At 35.6% G+C, this 19,513-nt stretch overlaps 1 protein-coding gene across 1 annotated transcript in view; it reads right to left on the reverse strand.

Annotated features, from left to right (window-relative positions):
- AGMO (alkylglycerol monooxygenase) overlaps positions 1-19,513 on the reverse strand; it is a gene marked incomplete at both ends in the record, with an annotated part of 192,752 nt that overhangs the window by 75,309 nt on the left and 97,930 nt on the right. Inside the window, 7 exons of the mRNA XM_082282158.1 lie at positions 3,369-3,474; positions 4,617-4,699; positions 11,672-11,788; positions 12,271-12,405; positions 13,325-13,404; positions 13,510-13,575; positions 15,070-15,136. Of these exons, the coding sequence (XP_082138284.1) occupies positions 3,369-3,474; positions 4,617-4,699; positions 11,672-11,788; positions 12,271-12,405; positions 13,325-13,404; positions 13,510-13,575; positions 15,070-15,136 (654 nt within the window). The remainder of the gene's footprint in view (positions 1-3,368; positions 3,475-4,616; positions 4,700-11,671; positions 11,789-12,270; positions 12,406-13,324; positions 13,405-13,509; positions 13,576-15,069; positions 15,137-19,513) is intronic.

A 19,513-nucleotide genomic window follows, 5' to 3' on the forward strand; every position in this document is an offset into this window, starting at 1 on the left:
ATGCCGTCTTTATTGACTGCAGACACAGAAAACAACATATTAAGATTGCAGCTTTAGCAAAAAGCAGAAGTCTTGCTTTCTTTCTTACACACCTATAGCATCATTTTACTTCCTCCTTCCTTGAGCCTTAGCATTAAGAAACTTTCTTGCTCCACAGCAAGTTGCATCACTTACCTGAAGAAAAATCTTTGTCTGGCTAAGTCAGCCCAGCCAGCTAAGCCAGTTAGCAGGGCAGCAAGGAGGGTAAGAGGACAGAGCCAGAGAGCAGGACTGTTCCTTCTGCTCAAATTGACATCTTCAGCTGCTTTTTTCATGCCCACCTGAGCTAATCTAATGGCAAAGTGGGAAAGGCTTGCTTCTTGTTTCCTCTGCTCTTCTCCCTTCTCTCACTGACCCCCTAGTTTTCTCTCATTTCTTTTGTATTTCCCATCTAGATTCCCCCCAGAAGGCATTCTGATAACTGTCAAGCCTTCTTATGAGCCAAACACAATCACTTACAGTTTAAAGCATGTATTTTTGCTAGTTACAATGCTCTGCAAATAGCATGGCAAAGATTAGAAATCTTATTTACTGGTTCTAAAGTAGTCTTGAGAAATAGGAACATATGAAACATAGTAGCAGAAAAACCCCACACATATCAAAAATAGTTGCACACTTTTCCACTAATGATTGAACATGCTGTTGGTAAAATCAGTCTTGCACTTACCTGCTGCAATGTGCACCATTAACTTAAAAATTCTGGGACAGAATTGTTTGTTAAATTCTACAAACCCTTCTTCATCGTTAAGTAATTATACCCTTGAAGGCATAATTTATAGGAAAAGTCAACATAAACTCTTCTACATGATGTGCTCTCATTCTTGAACACCGGATTACTAAAGAATTGTTAATTTGGTAACACATAAAGATGAAGATGTAAACAGAACATTTTTGAGTATATTACAGGTTATGATTACTAGAAATATTAGATTAAAAGATTAAAGTCAGCTCAATCTAGTTGTATGCTGAAGAGGGGATACTTAGACGAGGAAAACAAAATTACCAGGTCAATATTGAGATAAAACATTGATGTTTGAAGACTTTTCAACATGAATTAACAAATCTCCAGCAACCTCTGAGATTTTTTTTTTAACATAAATTCCATTAGACCCATAAGAACATGCCTACCATGACTCCAGAAACTGTATAATGCATTGGGAGCAAAAGTGGATAATTTATTTTATAAGTGGATCATTTATTTTAAAATGGGGAACACTTTGAAGTTCATCACAAGTATTCAAACAAAAAGGAAAACATTTTTTATTATAAAGGTGGTGAAGCACTGGAACAAATTGTTCAGAGAGGTGTTCGTTGCCTCATCCCTGGAAATTTTCAAGATCAGGTTGATCGGGGCTCAGAGCAACCTGATGCAGTTGAAGATGTCCCTGCTCATTGCAGGGGATTAGACAAGAGGACATTTTTACTTCCAACCCAAAATATTCTACCATTCTATGATTCTATGATTACAAAAGCTATTAATATCACCAAATTGTGGATTTGTGATAAAATGTCTAGTGTGGAAATACTGGCATCACTAGGAAGAATTATCTATTCTGGCCTGCCCAAGAGCAAATTATTTGAATGACACCTATTTTTTCAGTATTTTCAAAGAAAAATTGTGAGCAAGGCACTCCTGTCTCTTGTTAAAAATGGACTACATAGTTTCAAACAAAGTACTAAAAAAAGAACAAAAAAGAACTGTAATATGAAGGAGAAAAAAAAAAAAGGAAGAACAGGAAAATTCAGTAGAGAAGAACTCAAGATGGCAATAAAGTAATTTTTTTTAATGACAGAAATAAATATGTAAAGAACAGAGCAAGAACCACTTCATTTTGTTATCTTCTTCATGAAAGAATAGGAAGCTATAGAATTCCCTATAAAAATAGGAATAATAATCAAATAATTTTACTTTACTCATTTCTTAGTAAGAGACACTTTTACATATGCACACAGAACTCTGCAAGGCAGGTATTAAGGGTGTATATTATGACAAAATTCTCCCAGAATTTAGTTAGCATACCCAAATAATTCAAGTCTGAAAGCTATGTCTCAAGGGCAAGATAATTAGTTCCAAAATTTTAAAATTTGTTACTTCAAGCCTTTCTACTATATTAGGCTACTCAGAAAATTATACAAACATTTTCCAAATTATATTTAAGCAAACCCCTTAAAATACCTGATGAGTTCTTGCGGACTCTTATTAAATGAATTCAAGAACAGTTAGATTTATACACCAAAGCTTTGACAATGTAACAATGTGGGGCGGGGGGAAGCACAGAATTAAACAATTCTCAATTAGTGGCATTTATCTAGCTTTAAATATTGTCTACTAGTTATTGATTTCCAACACAGGCAGAAAAAAAGAACAGAAAAACCTCCCAGACCCACAGTAGCAGTAGATTTTTCTCATTTTTCTAATTCCTTTTCCCTTAGAAAAGCAGAAGAAGCAAGGCCACTACCAGAAACCGCCAACTGGGAAAGATGCTATAAATTTTGCATGTGTTTGAAGTCAAAGGAACCATTTTGAACTTGTTTGAGTCTCAGTTCCTACTGTTTTATTTGAGTTTTTTTCTGATTTTAAGCCAAAGAGTAACTTTCTGATGAGGTTCTATTAATCCAGCCACCCATTCATACCCTTTTTGGTTATGAATAACCAGTCTTTTCTGGTAACCAACAGTAGGTAGCTTGGTACTGTTATTTAGATAGGAATAATATCAGTGACTATTGTTATTTTATTGTGGTAATATTAAAAGAGACATGAACTACCAACTGCATGGAAAAGAAAAGGAAAATAATAAAAAGCAAAAGACATGAACAGGATAAAAGTGCTAAGAACACAAAAGTAGCCATACGTAATCAGACCATAGGTCTATTGAGTCCTGCATCCACTCCTTGTCAATGATGAAAAGTCCGTTTCTGAGGCACAGGATTAGTACAGAGCAAATATTTTATATTTAAGTCTTCCAGTCTCCAAGCATTTTCTGATTTCTCCCATAAAAGGGGAATTAAACAATTCAAATTCAGCAATGCATTACTATTATTCACTTCAAAGCATGTGGCCACAAGTAAATTATTTTTGCAGGGAGTGGTAAATGCTCTCCTTCATAACCTATTTTTCAAGGAAAACAGGCATCTCCATAGTAAACCTGAATAGTTTTCTTACAAAATAATCATAAAACATGAGAAACAAAGAGATAAGAAAAAAAATATTCAAATAGCATAATGAAAAATAAGAAAGCAAAATGTAAATGTTTAGTGTTTCTGCTTTTTTGTAAAAAGATAAAAAATCTAGAGTAATCAGCATAGATATTTTAAAATAAATGTCTTACCTCATATGCATAGCCCAAGACTGAAAACTGACTCCTGAAGTAGCCAAGTTTGTAACCACCTATGAAGACTAAACAGCGGATGATTTCCAAAATTCCTGCTTTGGACCTAGAAAAGGGAATAAATTCAGATTAACATCCAATCTTTTCTTCTTTTCCAAGTTCAGTGAAAAGGAGAAAATAGAATTCGTCTGTGATGTCCTGCACTTACATCAAGTCATCTTTCTTAACCTTATAGTTAGGTTTTTATAGTATACACCTTACATAGACTTGTAACACTGAATTTGCTGCTGGTGAGAATACACATACTTGCAAAATATATTTGAACTCACACAAATGGGGCTCTATATATAGTTACTGTCTTTTCATCTCAAAAATTACTACAACAAAATTCTGAAAAGTAGTTCAGAATCATTTCAACAGTCTACTTCTGTAAATTTTTACTAATTCCTCTTTATTAACTCCCTAGAGTTATTCACATCTGGCATGTTGACAGATTTTTACCTATCCTGAATTAAATAGTTCAGTCTATAAAAGTGAAAGGTATTCCTTTCTGAAAACATAATGAACAGCAGGTGCAAAGCAGTACTGGCACCTCAGTCTCAAAGGAAACTTCCACATTTCTTCTCTGGCAGGGCAAATAACTTCTTCGTAAGAAACTCTGGATGCAACTTACTCTTCTTTAGGGCCACAGTGCTCGTATGGACTACTTCATAATGTATCTCACTGGCCTGGTGTATTCAAGACTCAATTTCATTTGAAGCCATACTGATTAAGTTTAGTCTTAAGCCTACACCATCTTTCACATGATTTTGAGCCTACTCTGAGCTACACTGTGTGCTCTTCATATATCATCACTGTATCTGGCACCTATGGTGTGCTACACAGGGCTGGCACAATATGGTTGCAGTCTGACCTTGAACAGCCTCGGGACAGCTGGCAGGTCCCACTCACCTGCCAGCGTCCCAAACCCAGAGGAGAGAACCCAATAAATGCAAGCACAAAGGGAGACATGACAAACCCATCCCAGAACTTTTCTGCAAGGAACAATATAGATGTAGTCACTACTTGCTATGGGAACACTCCTGGATTTAGGTGCCAGGTAGTCATGTTTTATTTTCCAGTCAACAGACAGCCACAGGTGGGTCTGGGTATCTGTATTTATTTATTGATATAATTTCTGGGATTTACATATAATTATAAATAATCCATAACGAAAGAAGAAAAAAACCCACATATTTTGTATCTTACTTGTTCTCCATAAGTAGTCCAAAAGATGACAGGGACAAAATGATAAACCCAATTCTCAGGAGAACTGTTCCCTGTGATAGCATCTGTTAAAAGGCAGACAAAGAATTCATTTAGAGTAATTTTCTGGAGAAAATGGAGTTTTTATGGAACAGTAGCTTCAACTTCCTCAGTCAGTGATGCTAGTGTCCCCTTTTAAAGTAATTTGCTACTTTAAGTTTTACAAAAAAATATCTGCTCTGGATAGCACACATACTTGGAGTAACCACCTTCATAGTCGTTTCCTGGATGCTGTATTTCCAAAACAACATTAATGTTATTCCCTTCTGTCCTATGTGGTTTTTTTCCCAAAGTTATTGATTTCCTTTTGACTCTACTCAAGAGGGAAGAAATGTATTTCTAGATAAAAATCACAGCAGCCCTGCTCTTTTAATTTCATCATATGTTACCAGGTCTTTACAATAGTCATCTTTGAATCCCAATGGACACAAAAGCCAATGTACTGGTGAGAATAACAACTCACATGACATGATCATATTTAAGAAGAAACAAAATTAGTGTTTTCCCTGCATGATAACTCAATGCTTGGTTCCTAAATTAGCAAAACTTTTTAGCTCCTATCATTAATTTCAATCAGACCTAAAACACTTTTAAAAATAAACATGTGCATGAGTACTTGAAAGAATAGCAGCATGAGGACTTCCGTCCTTAAAATTTACATCAAAATTACTTTAAAAAAAATCCAGGAAAACAGAAATTATTTTGATTGTACAGTTTGAATTTTTAAAATTTATTAAATATTTATTTTGTATTCTACAAAGCTGCCTTTGAAAATCAAATATTTAATCAGTATTCTTTTTCCCTCCCTGATTTTGTTTCAAATATTAGTTTTGAAAAGCTTTCATTTTTTTCATTAAAACAAAAACAAAACAAAAGTAGTGGATCTGACTGAGTTATAGAAATTCTTTCTTGCTTCAACAGCAAAACAGTTTATGAACAGCATCCTGCACTTCAATTGCAGCCATTGGAAAGAAAAACCTCCATGAATGTCTGCCCTGATTTCAATAAATCCCATTCAGTGACATGCCTAACTTCCTTCGGTCGTGGCCCCAACCCCTCAAAGAGATCTAAGGTAAGTATCTGTGAGCATGGGAGGCCACAGGAGGATATTCTCAAGTTTTACAGCTGTGTGAACTTAGAGTGCCCATGTTTGCAAAACACATCAAACCACACACTCAGTCTGGGCGGGTTTCTGTTGTTTTCCTGAAGCATCACAAACACCTACTTAGATATCCTCAACAGTTATTGAACAAAGAAAACTCAATCCCAGAAATGAGCAAGCTAAACAGCAGCCTCACCAGTTTACAAGCCAGAACACAATTCTTACAATGACACCTGTCAAGCCAATCTGTTGCACAGATTTGTACCAGGTGAGAATCAAACTTACTACTGCATTTCTACATTACCAATCTGTTCCATTTCTCCTTATGATAAACTTTCCATTGTTAGCAATAGCAAGAGTTTGTTTTGAAGTGACATGATGTTTGGACAGAGCTTTTTTATAAAAATCAGGCATGGACTCTATTTGAATTTAATTAAATGAGGAGTTCTTTAACTGCTCATCTAGCCATACTGAGTTCAACTCCCTCTTCAGCTTCCTGTACAAACTGAGTCATACAAAAATTCAAGAAGTAAGCAAAGAAAAATATGATTTGGCACAGGCATAATGGAACTCACCCATAAATTTCTTAGAAATGCTTTGATAGGCTTTTCAATGATTGTTACTTGTCAAATAAAGGAGTTTTCCAGGGAATGAGGACTGAAATTCAAAACTTTTCTCCCTAAAGACTGTCCTCACTTTTAAGTTGAAAAATTAAATGTTTTTTTAACCTACTCATTCTTGCCAGGTGGGTCTGATTTTTCTTTGTTTCCAGTGTGATGCACCAGGTTCTGCAGACTGCCTTAAAAATGCTCCCAGAGTGGTAGAGCACTATTCTGAGAAAAGGAGAGCAAGATTTTGTATCTTCTTAGGCAGAAAAGAGAACTGAACATCAAATCCAGATTTCCATCAAGTCAGAGAATTGCTACATTACAATATATGGTTAAAATCACACTTGGTGGAAAATGAATGAAACTGTGATGGTTTTCATAGAGGCGCTAATACTTGTCTTCAGGAAGGATCCAACAGTACATGCTATGAATGAGCAAGGGTGCCCCCAGTTTCCAGTTTTAAAGAGCTGCATGATTTCAAACTTTTCTGCCTTTCCAGTGTTCCCAAGCTGGCTAGCTAGTCCCAGGCACTGGGATTTCCTTGCAACTCCAGCTGCAGAAAACTGAGATGATGATTCATTCTACCCGCCTTTAAGTACCTTCACTGAAGTGCCTGAAAATCTGTTATTAACCCAATCTTTTGCTGAAACTCATGGAGACAGCATGCTGGGAATGTGGGAATAGCCCAAGCACTTTGGGAATTCCATTTCTTGCCATTAGCTAGACTGCAAGCCTAAAGCCTAAATTTGGTATTTCATTAAGAGTTGGATTTGAGCAAATGATGGAAACACTTCCCAAAAAGCAGACAATTTTGGGTCAAATTTTAGTGGTAGTTTTACCTATAACTTCTATCAAGGACTTTTTTCTTGGCTTAAAGATGTATTTTATTTTACATTTCCAGAAGAACAGGAAAAAAAATTAGAATTATTCCCTACATTTATCTAACACAGAAGAATAAAGCACAGATTAAGAACTTGAAAGGAAATTAATAAATTTCAGATCAGTTTTAAACATGGAGTTCCAGCAAAAAAATGGGAATAGAAATACATTTTAATGTTTGTTTGTAAACCAGAAGAACTGAAGCACCCTTATGATTTTTTTAAAAATCAAACTCAAATGTAAACAAGCCTTTAAGTGGTTAAAATGCTACATGACGTTCTTTGGCATAGTAACTACCTAAGCCAGGTGTGATCATATTTTACGGATTTGTTTTTTCAGGCCAATTTCCATTTCTCTTCATACATACTCCTACTTGAACCATACTATTTTGAACACCAGCTATTTGTAAAACTCCTTATGGTCAATACCCACTGTGGCTTAGAATGTGAAGGACTGGAGGACTCTAAAGCACAACCTGCAGATCCTGATTAATTTTAAATGGCACTATCATCAGATTCACACAAAATCATGGCACTGTAATGCCTGAGCATAGAGTGGCAGCTTTCCACTTTCCAAAACATCAGCTTTTGGAGTAGTGAAGGGGGAGACAAAAAGCCTTACTGGGAACCATGAAGGCAGAAGGTGTAAGTTACCCTTCACTGTAGGTACACACACCACATTCACATACAACAAAAAAACCCTGTTCCCTCATTTGTACTCCTAGTCAAGGATTACTGAGAAATTTTCAGCAAAATACACCAAGATGCAACTGGGAATAATAGGTTTTAGAAAATCAGCCATATAGCATAAATTTTACCACTGTTAGTTTGCTTCCCTAACTTTCTCTTACAGTTCCAGTGGTATATGCTGCCTTGATTCTTTTATTTGCTTTCAAACATGTATCACCCTATGAAGTGGATGCTGGCAGCTGAGGCATCCATTTTCTAGGCATTACCCTACCAAAATCAACAAAATAGTCAGTGGGTTATATCACTAAACTAACATCATATATTAAATCTATGCACTGCAAGCAGCAGTGTGAAAAGAATGTGCCTTTTACACCTTCATTAGTCCTAGCATCCTTGTTCCACTTAAACATATGCATGGATGTATATATAAAATAAATGAATATTTATATACTGGAGTATTTGTATAAACAGAGAAGCATGTGGGACCACAGCAGGTTCCCCAATTACAAGTCAGCCACAACTTTGCAATGTGGTTATTGGCTGCAATCAAACAGAAAAAAATATTTCTGTTGGATTTTCATTTCATTCAAAGCTTTAAAAATATCTTTGAGCCTTAAAAAAGGAGGGGGAAGGGGATTATTGAATTTAGTAAGAGATTTACATGGCTTTGTAATCAACAGAATGCCGTAGCATTATTATTTTATGGGTTTTTAGTAATGAAAAAATAATTAATTTAAACAAAGGAAATGTTCTTCCAAACCTGTATTTAGATGAGCATTGAAATATTCCAAAATTACTTTTATATTGCAAAGAAACAGGGGTTTTATTCCTTTTGAAGAATAACATGGATGCATTTTCTCATTCTGATTTGTCCAGTGGTTCAAAAGAACTGCTAGGAATGATGCCAGCATGTTTCCTAAGTTAACAGATGCCCTGCTCTCATACATCAGACACGTTCAACATTCAAGTTAGGAACACTAATACAATGCTATGAATTTTCTGCTGTTAGGTGTCTTTGGCTGTATGAATTTATTTTAACTTAGAATTTCTAGAAAAAAATTGTAAATTCTTAGCAATATTGCATACACACTACTTGGTGACGCCCTACTTAATGGATACATTAAATGTGTTCTTAACTTTCAAGAGATCTATCTTACCCCTTACTAATTTTCATCTAATTGAAACTGCTCACTTATTCATGTAATTATATGCACAGTAAAAGTTATAGTATCTATCAACAATAAAAAAAGACACTGCAAAATGTGTTTAAGGTGCACTTCACTTCAATTTATACAATACCTGCAGTTCTGGAGCTATGAGAGTTTTGCTTTGAATGTGCTGCAGTTTTACACTCCTAGCACTCTCTCTGGGACTGATCCAAATCCCATTTCTTCAATGAGCTTTGGATCAGATCTAGATGTGCAGAGCTCAGAAAGCAATTTTTATTCACTAGATGTAGTGCAGACCACTATACAGAAAACAAACACTGTATGCTCTCTCCTGTGGAAAATATATATTTTTTCTTTCCTGTTTTGCTCTTTTCATAAGTTAAATGTAGGTCATTCAGACAGAAGGTATATGGTTGCTCTTTACGAATAGAGAAATTTAACACTTCTACAGGGCGCGAGACCAAACACTGAGCAACTGTAATCACTTGAGAAATGTAATAGCTGTGTGCTGTGTCTTACGGCTGTTATGAAATGGAACTTATACCTAAAGATGAGGAAAACAGTTAGTTTTCTCCATTTATGGAGCTATGCCACAGTTATGACATAATTCATAGCCAGACAGAACGTTCCAGTTGTATCCATAGACATTTCATAATTCAGTGTAGTGGAAAACTGATATTGAAGGAAGATTTTTGCCAAGTAAAGTTATTCATACACAAGCTTCCTTCTCATGACAGCTTCCCCACTGTGCTGCAGAGCGATGCTGGAACTCTGCCTTGGGACCAGCACTTTCTACGCCCACACTGAAGGTTTATGTCCTGAGACGAGGTGCTTCCAGGCCCTGTACTCTCCTTCTTATCCTAACTTATTACCCTGCAGTTTTGTGCAGAGAATTTTATAGTTGCTTTTCTACAGTAAGTTCATAAATAGTGGATCTTCAGGATGTTTCCTCCATGACTGAAAGAATTCAATTATTATCTGGAGTTTGAGTGCGTTTTTCAACTTTCTTTATTATTTATTCTTAAACAGCTGCAGTTACCAGCAGATAAAATAATTTGGACCATCCATTTTTCCTTCCAGGACCAGAAAAAGGCCAAAAGAAAAAACAATAAAATAGGAAAAAATCAGACTCCTTAATTCTTGCTGCTAAAAGCAACAACAAAGTAAAAACCAAACCAAAACCCAACAGCAGAACGAAACAAATGAAAAAAACTCAAACACAGAGTTTGATTCCTATGCAAATGTATGTAGGAATCTAGAAGTGGATCTGGACAACCCTGCAGAGGTTTTTCTCAATATAAGAACATTGGCAATCATGTATATATAATATACTGTTTCACTTGTATATTTTGGAGGCATTTATTCTTAGCCTAGGCTTAATTTCCTGTCCCTAGAACAGACTAAGCCTCAGATGACCTAGTAATCTCCTAATTCCCCCCAACTGCAGAGGCAAACAGGGCATGTAGAATAACTCCATACTAATCAGAAGAGCATGCCTTTTATATCATACCAGGAATGCTACGTACTGCAGTGTCCAATGAGGTGGGCAGGGGACTGTGACCACTGTTGGCCAAGGGTTGGAAAATGCCAGGACAAGGCAGGCCCACAGGAGGGCAGAGGCTGAAGAACCCAAGGGGCCCCCGGCATGCTTACAGCCTGCTACGGCAACATGGGTGACAAACTCAACAAGAACACTGCTGTTTAGGGAGGTCTTAGAAAGGGTTTATGAAGAAGACCAAAGGGCATTTTATCAAAATAATAGACTTTTGTGGTGTTCTGGTATGTCTTGAGAGGTGTTTCACATTCTGCTTCATAACAAGAAAATTTTAGCTTTAGTACATGAGGGAAAGTTATAAAGGAAGAAGAAAAAAAAGGAGCTTGGAAGGATGTGAAACCTTAGAAACAGTTAATGTCTCCCTTCTTGTAGGTGGACATGGCCTTGTAGTTCACCTTCAGAGGCTGCCAGGTATCCACAGAGGAACCAGTTTACCACGGAGATCCCATCAGCCCAAACCCATGGTCATAAATACATGCTTCTCCTTGCTGTATTTCTATCAATGCTGTTCTATATTGGAGACTGGAAGAAGGATTTGCCCTGACTTTGTTCTCCTCCAATTCTGAACTCATGCTGACACCAGCGTTCCCAAATGCAAGCACTGAAAGACCATTGCAATCTTCCTTCTAAAGCCTGGGCATCCAATGGTATGACCAACCTTGACATCTTAAAACCTACAGAGTTTCAAGCCTCATGAGGTTCTAAAAACTGAAGCAGACACATACATCTTCTAGGCAAATTATTTATATTATGTAAATAACTGATATGGTTATTAAAAACTGTTTACTAAACAATATCAAACATTATATATTTAATAGCATGGAATTATATATTTAGCCATTTATGTTGATCCTTTTTACAGAATCTAGTTATTAATAGTTCAAGTAAGATATGAGTCAGCTATAGAGCCTCTGCTCAATACTTTAATATTTAAACATGTCGTGTGTCATTGCTCTTAGCAGTAGGTATTATTTCATAAAGGAAGGAATTACTTACACTTACAGAAGCAAGAAGTTCGGTGTACAAGTCCACTATTATAGCAAAATGTATAAGTGCATAGCAATTACAATAAGCTGGTACAGGTGGATTGAAGGGAACTTCTTTTCCAGTGATCTGTACAAAGCAAAACAGACACTTGCCTTCAAGAGTGACCTGCTATGGCCTGTTGCTCCTTAATATTCTTTGCACTTACAAAAAGGGAGACAGATAATTGAAGAAAGATAATCTGCTGTCAAACTTATGTACTACCTAGTCTGAGACAGAGTTTAACTCTGTGTGTTTGTGCATGTCCACATCAGAAAAAAAAGAGAAATTATTATATTCCATAGAAAATTTTTGAAAATCTCTTCAGGAAATGAATAATGAAAAAATAAATTAAAAATATGTTTTTTCCTTCAAATAAAAAGGAAAAAAACCCCACAGCTAAAACATTCATTTCCTTCATTTTCTTTTCCCATTTCATCTTCCCCTATGCTTCATGACTGCTAATTTGCTAATTTAAAATAGCATGTGTAGAGTTTTTAACGTTGATCCAGTAGCATTAAGAGGTCCAAGTAAATTACACACAACTGAAAGCCTGTGCATGTTCTATTTACCACCGGGATTTCCTCAGGAAGGCCAAGTCTAGGTTTGCCTGGTCCCCAGCCTGGCCCTTTGAATATGACAGAAAGCTTATTGCAGAATCCAGGTGTGGCCCAGAACGTGTTCCAAATATGAGCCAAGGGACGTAACTGGGAAAAAAAGAGTAAGTGATTTTTCACTGTTAGCAAAATAAAAGATTAATAAAACATTATATTTTATTCATTTTTAACTTTCAAATAAATTATTCTTCAAACTCTGTAAAGAGAATAATTTAGAAATAGATGAAGACAGTTCAGAAAACCTGGCTGAAATAGGCAAAAGTCATATGAAGCCCTTGGTTAATTTGGTGAGGATTACAATGACTTCTGCTCAGAGGAAAATCTGTTCTTCCATCTGTGTCTCCTGTAATCACTCCAGAGTATTTAGTGGTATATTGTATAGCTGTGTTTATGCTATATGATTTGGTTACTGGGATCTTGACACAACATACTCGCAATAACTAAATTACTTTGTATCTGAATGAAATGGATATAATTGCACATCCTCTCACTTTCCAGCCCTGACAGCCCTGACAGCAGAATTTCTCATTCTTTGAGATTCCTCCTTGGATGAACAGTCATGAAAAGCAAATACGGACTCCACCACTTCTCATGTTTTTGCAGAGAATTTTTATCTAGCTTAAGTTAAACCTGGACCAATAAATCTAAGAAGCACCACACTAATTACTTTTCTTTTTTTTTTTTAATATATACTTTTGTCTGTGCTTCACTGCGTATTGCACTGCACATTGCAAAACAGATCTCACTCAGTCCAACACCTTATATATCACTGTTCTAATCAGTTTTTCATTTTACTGTTTTGTATTTTCATGATTACTACAAACTCTGCATATGCTCAGTGCAGTGAGTGGAAATGGCTGTCTCAGAATGAAATACTGAAGAAATTGTAGATAAAGTAATTGACTGGTCAGGAATGCAAGGATGGCGTCAACTGTGCCTAATAGAGGGGTTTCTTTTTAATATGACTGAATGTTGAAGATATCACAGTCAGTGACACAAACTATAGCACCTGGAGCATGATGGGATCAAACGAATTTACTGGATGTGTTAAGCCATACACAACTTTTTCATCTTCGGCCTCAAATGTTCCTGATGGAAGAAGAAAACAAAAGAATGACAAACAATCAAATTCAAACGTATACATATTTTTGCCACACTGACCAAACATGACAGAGAACACCTTCTGTAACTTACCAAATATCCTGTCCCAGATAATGAGTGTGCCACCATAATTTTTGTCAATGCAGTAGGGATTTCTACCTATAATAAAAATAAATTATGAGACAAGTAATGGGATAAAGAAGAATACTAGCAACTGAATTATGAAGGAAAGTCATCATTTTCATCACTTTATAGCCTAAAAATAACTTTAAAAGATAGCTAACCCACCATTCCTCATACTTCCATGAAATTTCTTTTTCCTTAACAGCCTTATTGCTCTCCTTCTATTCAGATTCGAACATACAAATCCAATGTGTCACACCCAAAACTTCTATGAAATAAAAGGATTCATTTGGAGAGTAAAACCAGATCAAAATATATTTATAAAAAACAAATCAAAAAGCAAACAAAAATGATTCCACCAGTTTATACCTAAGAAAATATATGCTAAATGCATATATGCGTAATCATCTCATTAATAGCTATCAGGTGTCTCTATCCTCTATGTCATACATCTGATTCTGCCCTATTAATTTCAGCATGAGGAAAACTGTTCCTTCTATGTTTTCTAGGGAATGTATTTGTATATAAGCAGTCCTCTCAAAGCTATGAGCGAAGAAATATTGGTTACATATCCTTAAGTTCATGCAGGTAATCTGGAGCAACTGTACAGCCCCTGATCAGCTCTGGAACAATTCAGCTTAACTCTAATCAGGATGAGAGCATTAGTTTAGATTTACAGATGAGCAAATAACAGCAGAGTGTCTCCCTGAGGATTACCAGTAGTTGTGCAAATTTAAAGGACTAGACACTTACAGCACCACCACTGTGGATACAGTGATTGTGAGGGTATAATAAACATTAGTAACATCCTCTGTACATTTGAGTCTGTTTCAAATTGTTCTTCCATTCCCCTATATATTTTTTTAAACTTACTATTTCTGCACACCGAATGAGCTAAGGACATCTGTGAAATTCACTTCTGTTTCTCAGATATGTTCATGATATTTTTCAGTATGCAGTGGATTATTAATACAATTTACATACGCAGTACACTCTCAAAGGCCTCTGAATACTGGTGAAAAATCAATCATCATGCACTTCTGTGAATTGAGATACCAATAATTCAAACAGGTGAAGTCAAATTCCACTAAAATATTTAAAAGTTCTTCTAAAACCTAGCCATGTTTTTCACATATACAGTGCTTGAATTTGAATGCAAAAGCGTGTTTGTTGATGATTCAGTAGTTAGGGAAGGATAAGACGCTTTTCTATCACTTCATTCTTAAAAACATTGAATTTTTTTGCTCAAAGTCTTCAAATTATTTCATGTTATCCAGACTTAATTTCTGCTCAATTATTAATCTTAAACATAAAAATGTTTAAATTAAACAGAAGATCTGAAAATGTTTTTTAAAATACTGTGAAATTTTCTACGGAAAAGGAACCATTTCTGAAGTAGTGGTCAAAATCAAAATCTTTCTGTAAACTGATTTTACAATATAATTTTATTACATTACTATTACTATACAAATAGTGACCTTGAGAAAAAAAAAACACACCAAGGAATAAGGGGTTCCACTTTTATCTTACCATGATGAACTCTGTGATGACTGGGAGTATTAAGAATCCATTCCAGAGGCCCAAGTTTGGTGATAACCTTAAAAAATGTAATGCTTCAATGAACTTGAAAATACTGTGTAAGATCAAGAAGAAGCAGAGGAATGAAAGGAGGAAAGGCAAAAGAGGATGCTTATCTTCTGAAGAACTGCATAAAAAGACAGAAGCTTTTTCTGAACCATTTCACTGCATTACACTTACAAAACTTTTCATTTAAAAATAGTAAAATACAAGTTAAAATTTGAATTTTTTTTTGATCCACAAACTAATTTCTTTTGATCTAGCAGTGAATTTTTTTCTTATTGTTTTTATCATTATTCCCTGAGAATCTTTGAAAGAACTGGCAATCATGAGCTGATACTAAGATGGAATCATAGGGAAGTGATTGTCCCATTGTATTCAGCACTGATGAGGCTGCACCTTGAGTACCGTGTTCAGTTTTGGGCCCCTCACTTCAGGAAAGGAGACACTGAGATGCTCAAGCGTGTCCAGAGAAGGGCAATGGAGCTGGTGAAGGGTCTAGAAAACCTCTCCTGTGAGGAGTGACTGAGGGAACTGGGGTTGTTTAGCCTGGAGAAAATAAGGCTCAGAAGGACTTCACTGCTCTCTAGCTACCTGAAAGGAGGTTGTAGTGAGGGGCAGGTCGGTTTCTTCTGCCATGTCCCAAATGAAAGGACAAGAGGAAATGGCTTTCAGTTGTGCCAGCAGAGGTTCACACTGGATATTAGAAAAAAAAAATCACTGGAAGAGTGTTTAGGCATTGGAATAAGTTGCCCAAGGAGGTGGTGGAGTCACCATCTCTGGAAAAGTTCCAGAGGCATCTGGATGTGACACTTGGGGATATGATTTAAGAGTGATTCTGGTGATGCTGGGTTGATGGTTGGACTAGATGATCTTGAAGGTCTCTTACAATCTCGATAATTCTGTGATTCCATACAAATTGTTTCACTCACTTTTCTTACCCATATCCAGTGACACTGCTTGGGATTCAGTGTAACTCTATAATCCCAGTTATGTAAACACTTTATGTCAGCTAATAGCTGGCACTGATGTAGAAACAAGTACTCCTTCCCCCTTTAGTACCTTTGACTGCTTGTTTCTTCTATCAATAACCCTCCTTTACTCTGGCATGAATGTATTAACACAACAAACCTGATTGACGAACTGATGCAAATCAAAATGACTTTGGTTTTGTTTTTCTAAGTTAGTTTAACTGAATCAGTTCCTGATTTTGGTCCAACATATGGTCACAAATGCATGAGTCAGAGACATGACCAGCATCAATTCATTGTGGAGCTACAATCTAAGGCAATGAGTCAACAGTAAAGAAAGGTGGCCTTGATCATTTTAGTACCAAACCAAAAATGATAGAAAGTACCCACTGCCAAAAACTCACTCTAGTGTTTCAAGCTTTGTCAGAAAATGCTGATGAATTAAGTTTGTATCAGCAGGGTTTATGCTAAATTAGCTACTATGGAACTAGAGGAAAGCCAGCACTGACTTCAAATTTGGTGCTTTGGTTAGCTCAACAGAAGTGTGTGGACACCTAAACACAGCAACCATTCTTTAATCCCAAACACAAATCTATCTGTCACAAATTGATGTAATCACTGGATGACCAAAAAGGACATCTATTCACTATATATACTGAAATGGTATCTATTCACCATGTCTGATTATGGCCATAATGTCTTGAAATTAAAAGGGGGCAAAGGGCATAAAAGCAGCTAAATAAAAATGCTCAGACATTAAGAAACAAGCCCAAGAATCTGTAATTTTTTCCTTTTAAGGAATTTAATTAGTAAATTTAATACTCATACTGCCAAAAGGAGTGATCTGTAATATAATAATAGAGATAATACTGGCAAAAAAAAAAAAACATTTAGAGGGGCAAACAGTCATTACTCATGAGAGCAGGTCCAATCATCTAAAAAGGATTTTCATTCCTTTAAGATATACAGAACGAAGTCCTAAAATATGGCAGTTCCATGTCTCTTTAATTGACAGTTTTGCAAGTGCAAGAAGATTTAGTTTCAAAAAGCAGACTTAGGACATTCTTCAGATGTATTTAAATTGTTATGAATGAGTTAAATATAATAAAGGAAAAAAAAATTTTTTTTCATTTTTCTCTTAAATAAAAGCAAAGGAACATCTACTTAATTGGTTAAGTAGAGAATTTCTGTAATTAAAGGAGTACAGAAATACAAAAATTCTTCAGGTACAGAGAACTGTAATATTTGGAGCATCTTTCTCAAAATCCTGCTCACACTTGACTGGAAAAACAGAATCCTGAGACAAGTTTGTTTTGTTTCATTTAACTCAGAAGCCAAGGACAACATAAGCAGGATCAGCTCTCCCTCAAAATAAGTTCAAGTCTGAAAAGACCACCTAAAGGTAAGAAATGATCCATCATTCACGCTAGTTCCATTTTCTGCCTTTCTCCAGCAGAACATCCCACCGTTTTAAGATATGTGAGATGTGACTATTAAATTAATTTAATCTGAGCCAAATGTCTTGGATTGAACTGCAGCCCAGCACCTGAGTGAGCACTGATTTATCTAATAGACCAGAACTAACTTTGATCCAGTTGGTTTTAATATATTTTTATCTCAGTATTTTAACAATTTTTGTGAAAATAAACCAAATGTGCACTAGGAGAGCAGGGAATCAGTAAGGCATAGCAGTCTTCAGTTTTAGCCTACAGGTGGATTGCAACAAAATGTCTTCAGAATGAATGCCTTCAGTCCTCAATATCCAGGTGGTTGAATTAAAATTTTAAAACTAAAATACATCCTTTTGAAAGTCTACATAGTACATCCTTATGCTAAAACAGAACTTGGGACTCCCTAAAGACCTCAGGGATTTATGTAAAACTTTAAATAATTTTTTCTAAATCATAGTAGAGAAAGTATTTTCTTTGGATAATGAAACCTCTCTCATCTTTTAAAACAGTCTTTCTTTGAGTGATGACATCTAAAAATCTACTGAAATATCTTCTCTATGGCATAATTAGTGATTGATACCTGAGCCTATTTTGATTCATTATTCAGTCAAGGTCACCTCCATTGCAAAAACATTTTAGCCCCACTCTGACAAAAAGATCATCTGAGACAACAATTATAACCACATGACTTTAAAGCTCAGAGGGGGTACAGAACTCTGTACCTGATGAAGTAAAAATCTAGCAAATGTATGTTGACATTAGCAATCCATAAATCAATGCTTTGTCTAAAACAAATCACAAATATTTTTCCACCAGACAGTCAAAATTGTACAGGGTGCTATTCCTAGAAACTTCCTCTGCTATCAGTAAGTTTACTTGTAGCTATTTAGCACATTCCTAAAAAAAAAAAACTATAAAAAACTGTTGTCAGAGGAAAGGTTTTGGTGCCAAAATTTTTATAAATATTTTATAAGCATATATGCTATAAATATAATCATATATCTTTTCAAGAAACAGAAAGATATCACCACTGAAAAGCTGAATTTTGAAGGCTCTTGCAGCACTACAGGGCAAAGAATGTTTAAATTTGTTGAATTTTTCTATATTCTGCCATCTTACCTGGGAAAAAACTCCTACAAGCAGATTTTTCACCGAAGAAAATTGGATAGGATAGTAAGACAATATTTGCCAGACAAGATTCTGACATAGTCATGTCAGGCTGACATGAACTTACTGCAGCCATATTGAAAGAAATGAAGTTTGTAAGAACTGACTCATAAGAAAATTTAATGTAGTGTAACAATGGCCCTTGTTCAAAAGAATACCCAGAGAGAAAGAAGGCAGTGGCAGCTGTTCCACCTACCCATCTACCTTTCACTTGTCAGTCTATCCTCATTTTATTATGTCCAGACATTTTCCTTGGAGAATGGCAATTTCAAAGGAGCTCATAAGCATTCTTTGTAGCAGTAATCTGGCTTTCACTGCAGTTGCAACCAGTCGCCAAAGCACATACACTAAGTTTCAGACATTCAAGACAGAGAAACATTTTCAGCTTACAATATCATTGTATTCAAATTGGCTTATTAGAGTAAGAGCTTTCATGATGTTCACATATCAGGAAAAAAAAATTAAACTTTTTAAAGAAAACCAAATAAATGTGATAAGAAGATCAGCTTAGTTTTTGATACTTGCAATTGGGATTTTCATTAAAAGACTGCTACTTTAATTTTTGTATCTCACTTTTTTACTGTAAAGTATTCTAAAAAGTAAAAAAACAATAGTTGAAATGTCATTGTTCAATAACCCTACCATCAATATTCAAACCTTATTTCATATTACCCAAAAGAAAAAAGTCTGCTTGTGAATATAAAATATTCTTACTCTATATATCATCACCTTGCAGTGATTTGAGGAGTACAGAAAAATAGCTACCAATCCCCTAAAAGCTGAAATACCCCAACTGTCGTCCAGTGA

This window comes from Coloeus monedula (assembly GCF_965178545.1).
Source record: "Coloeus monedula genome assembly, chromosome: 1".
In the NCBI taxonomy this organism is placed as follows: Eukaryota; Metazoa; Chordata; class Aves; order Passeriformes; family Corvidae; genus Coloeus; species Coloeus monedula.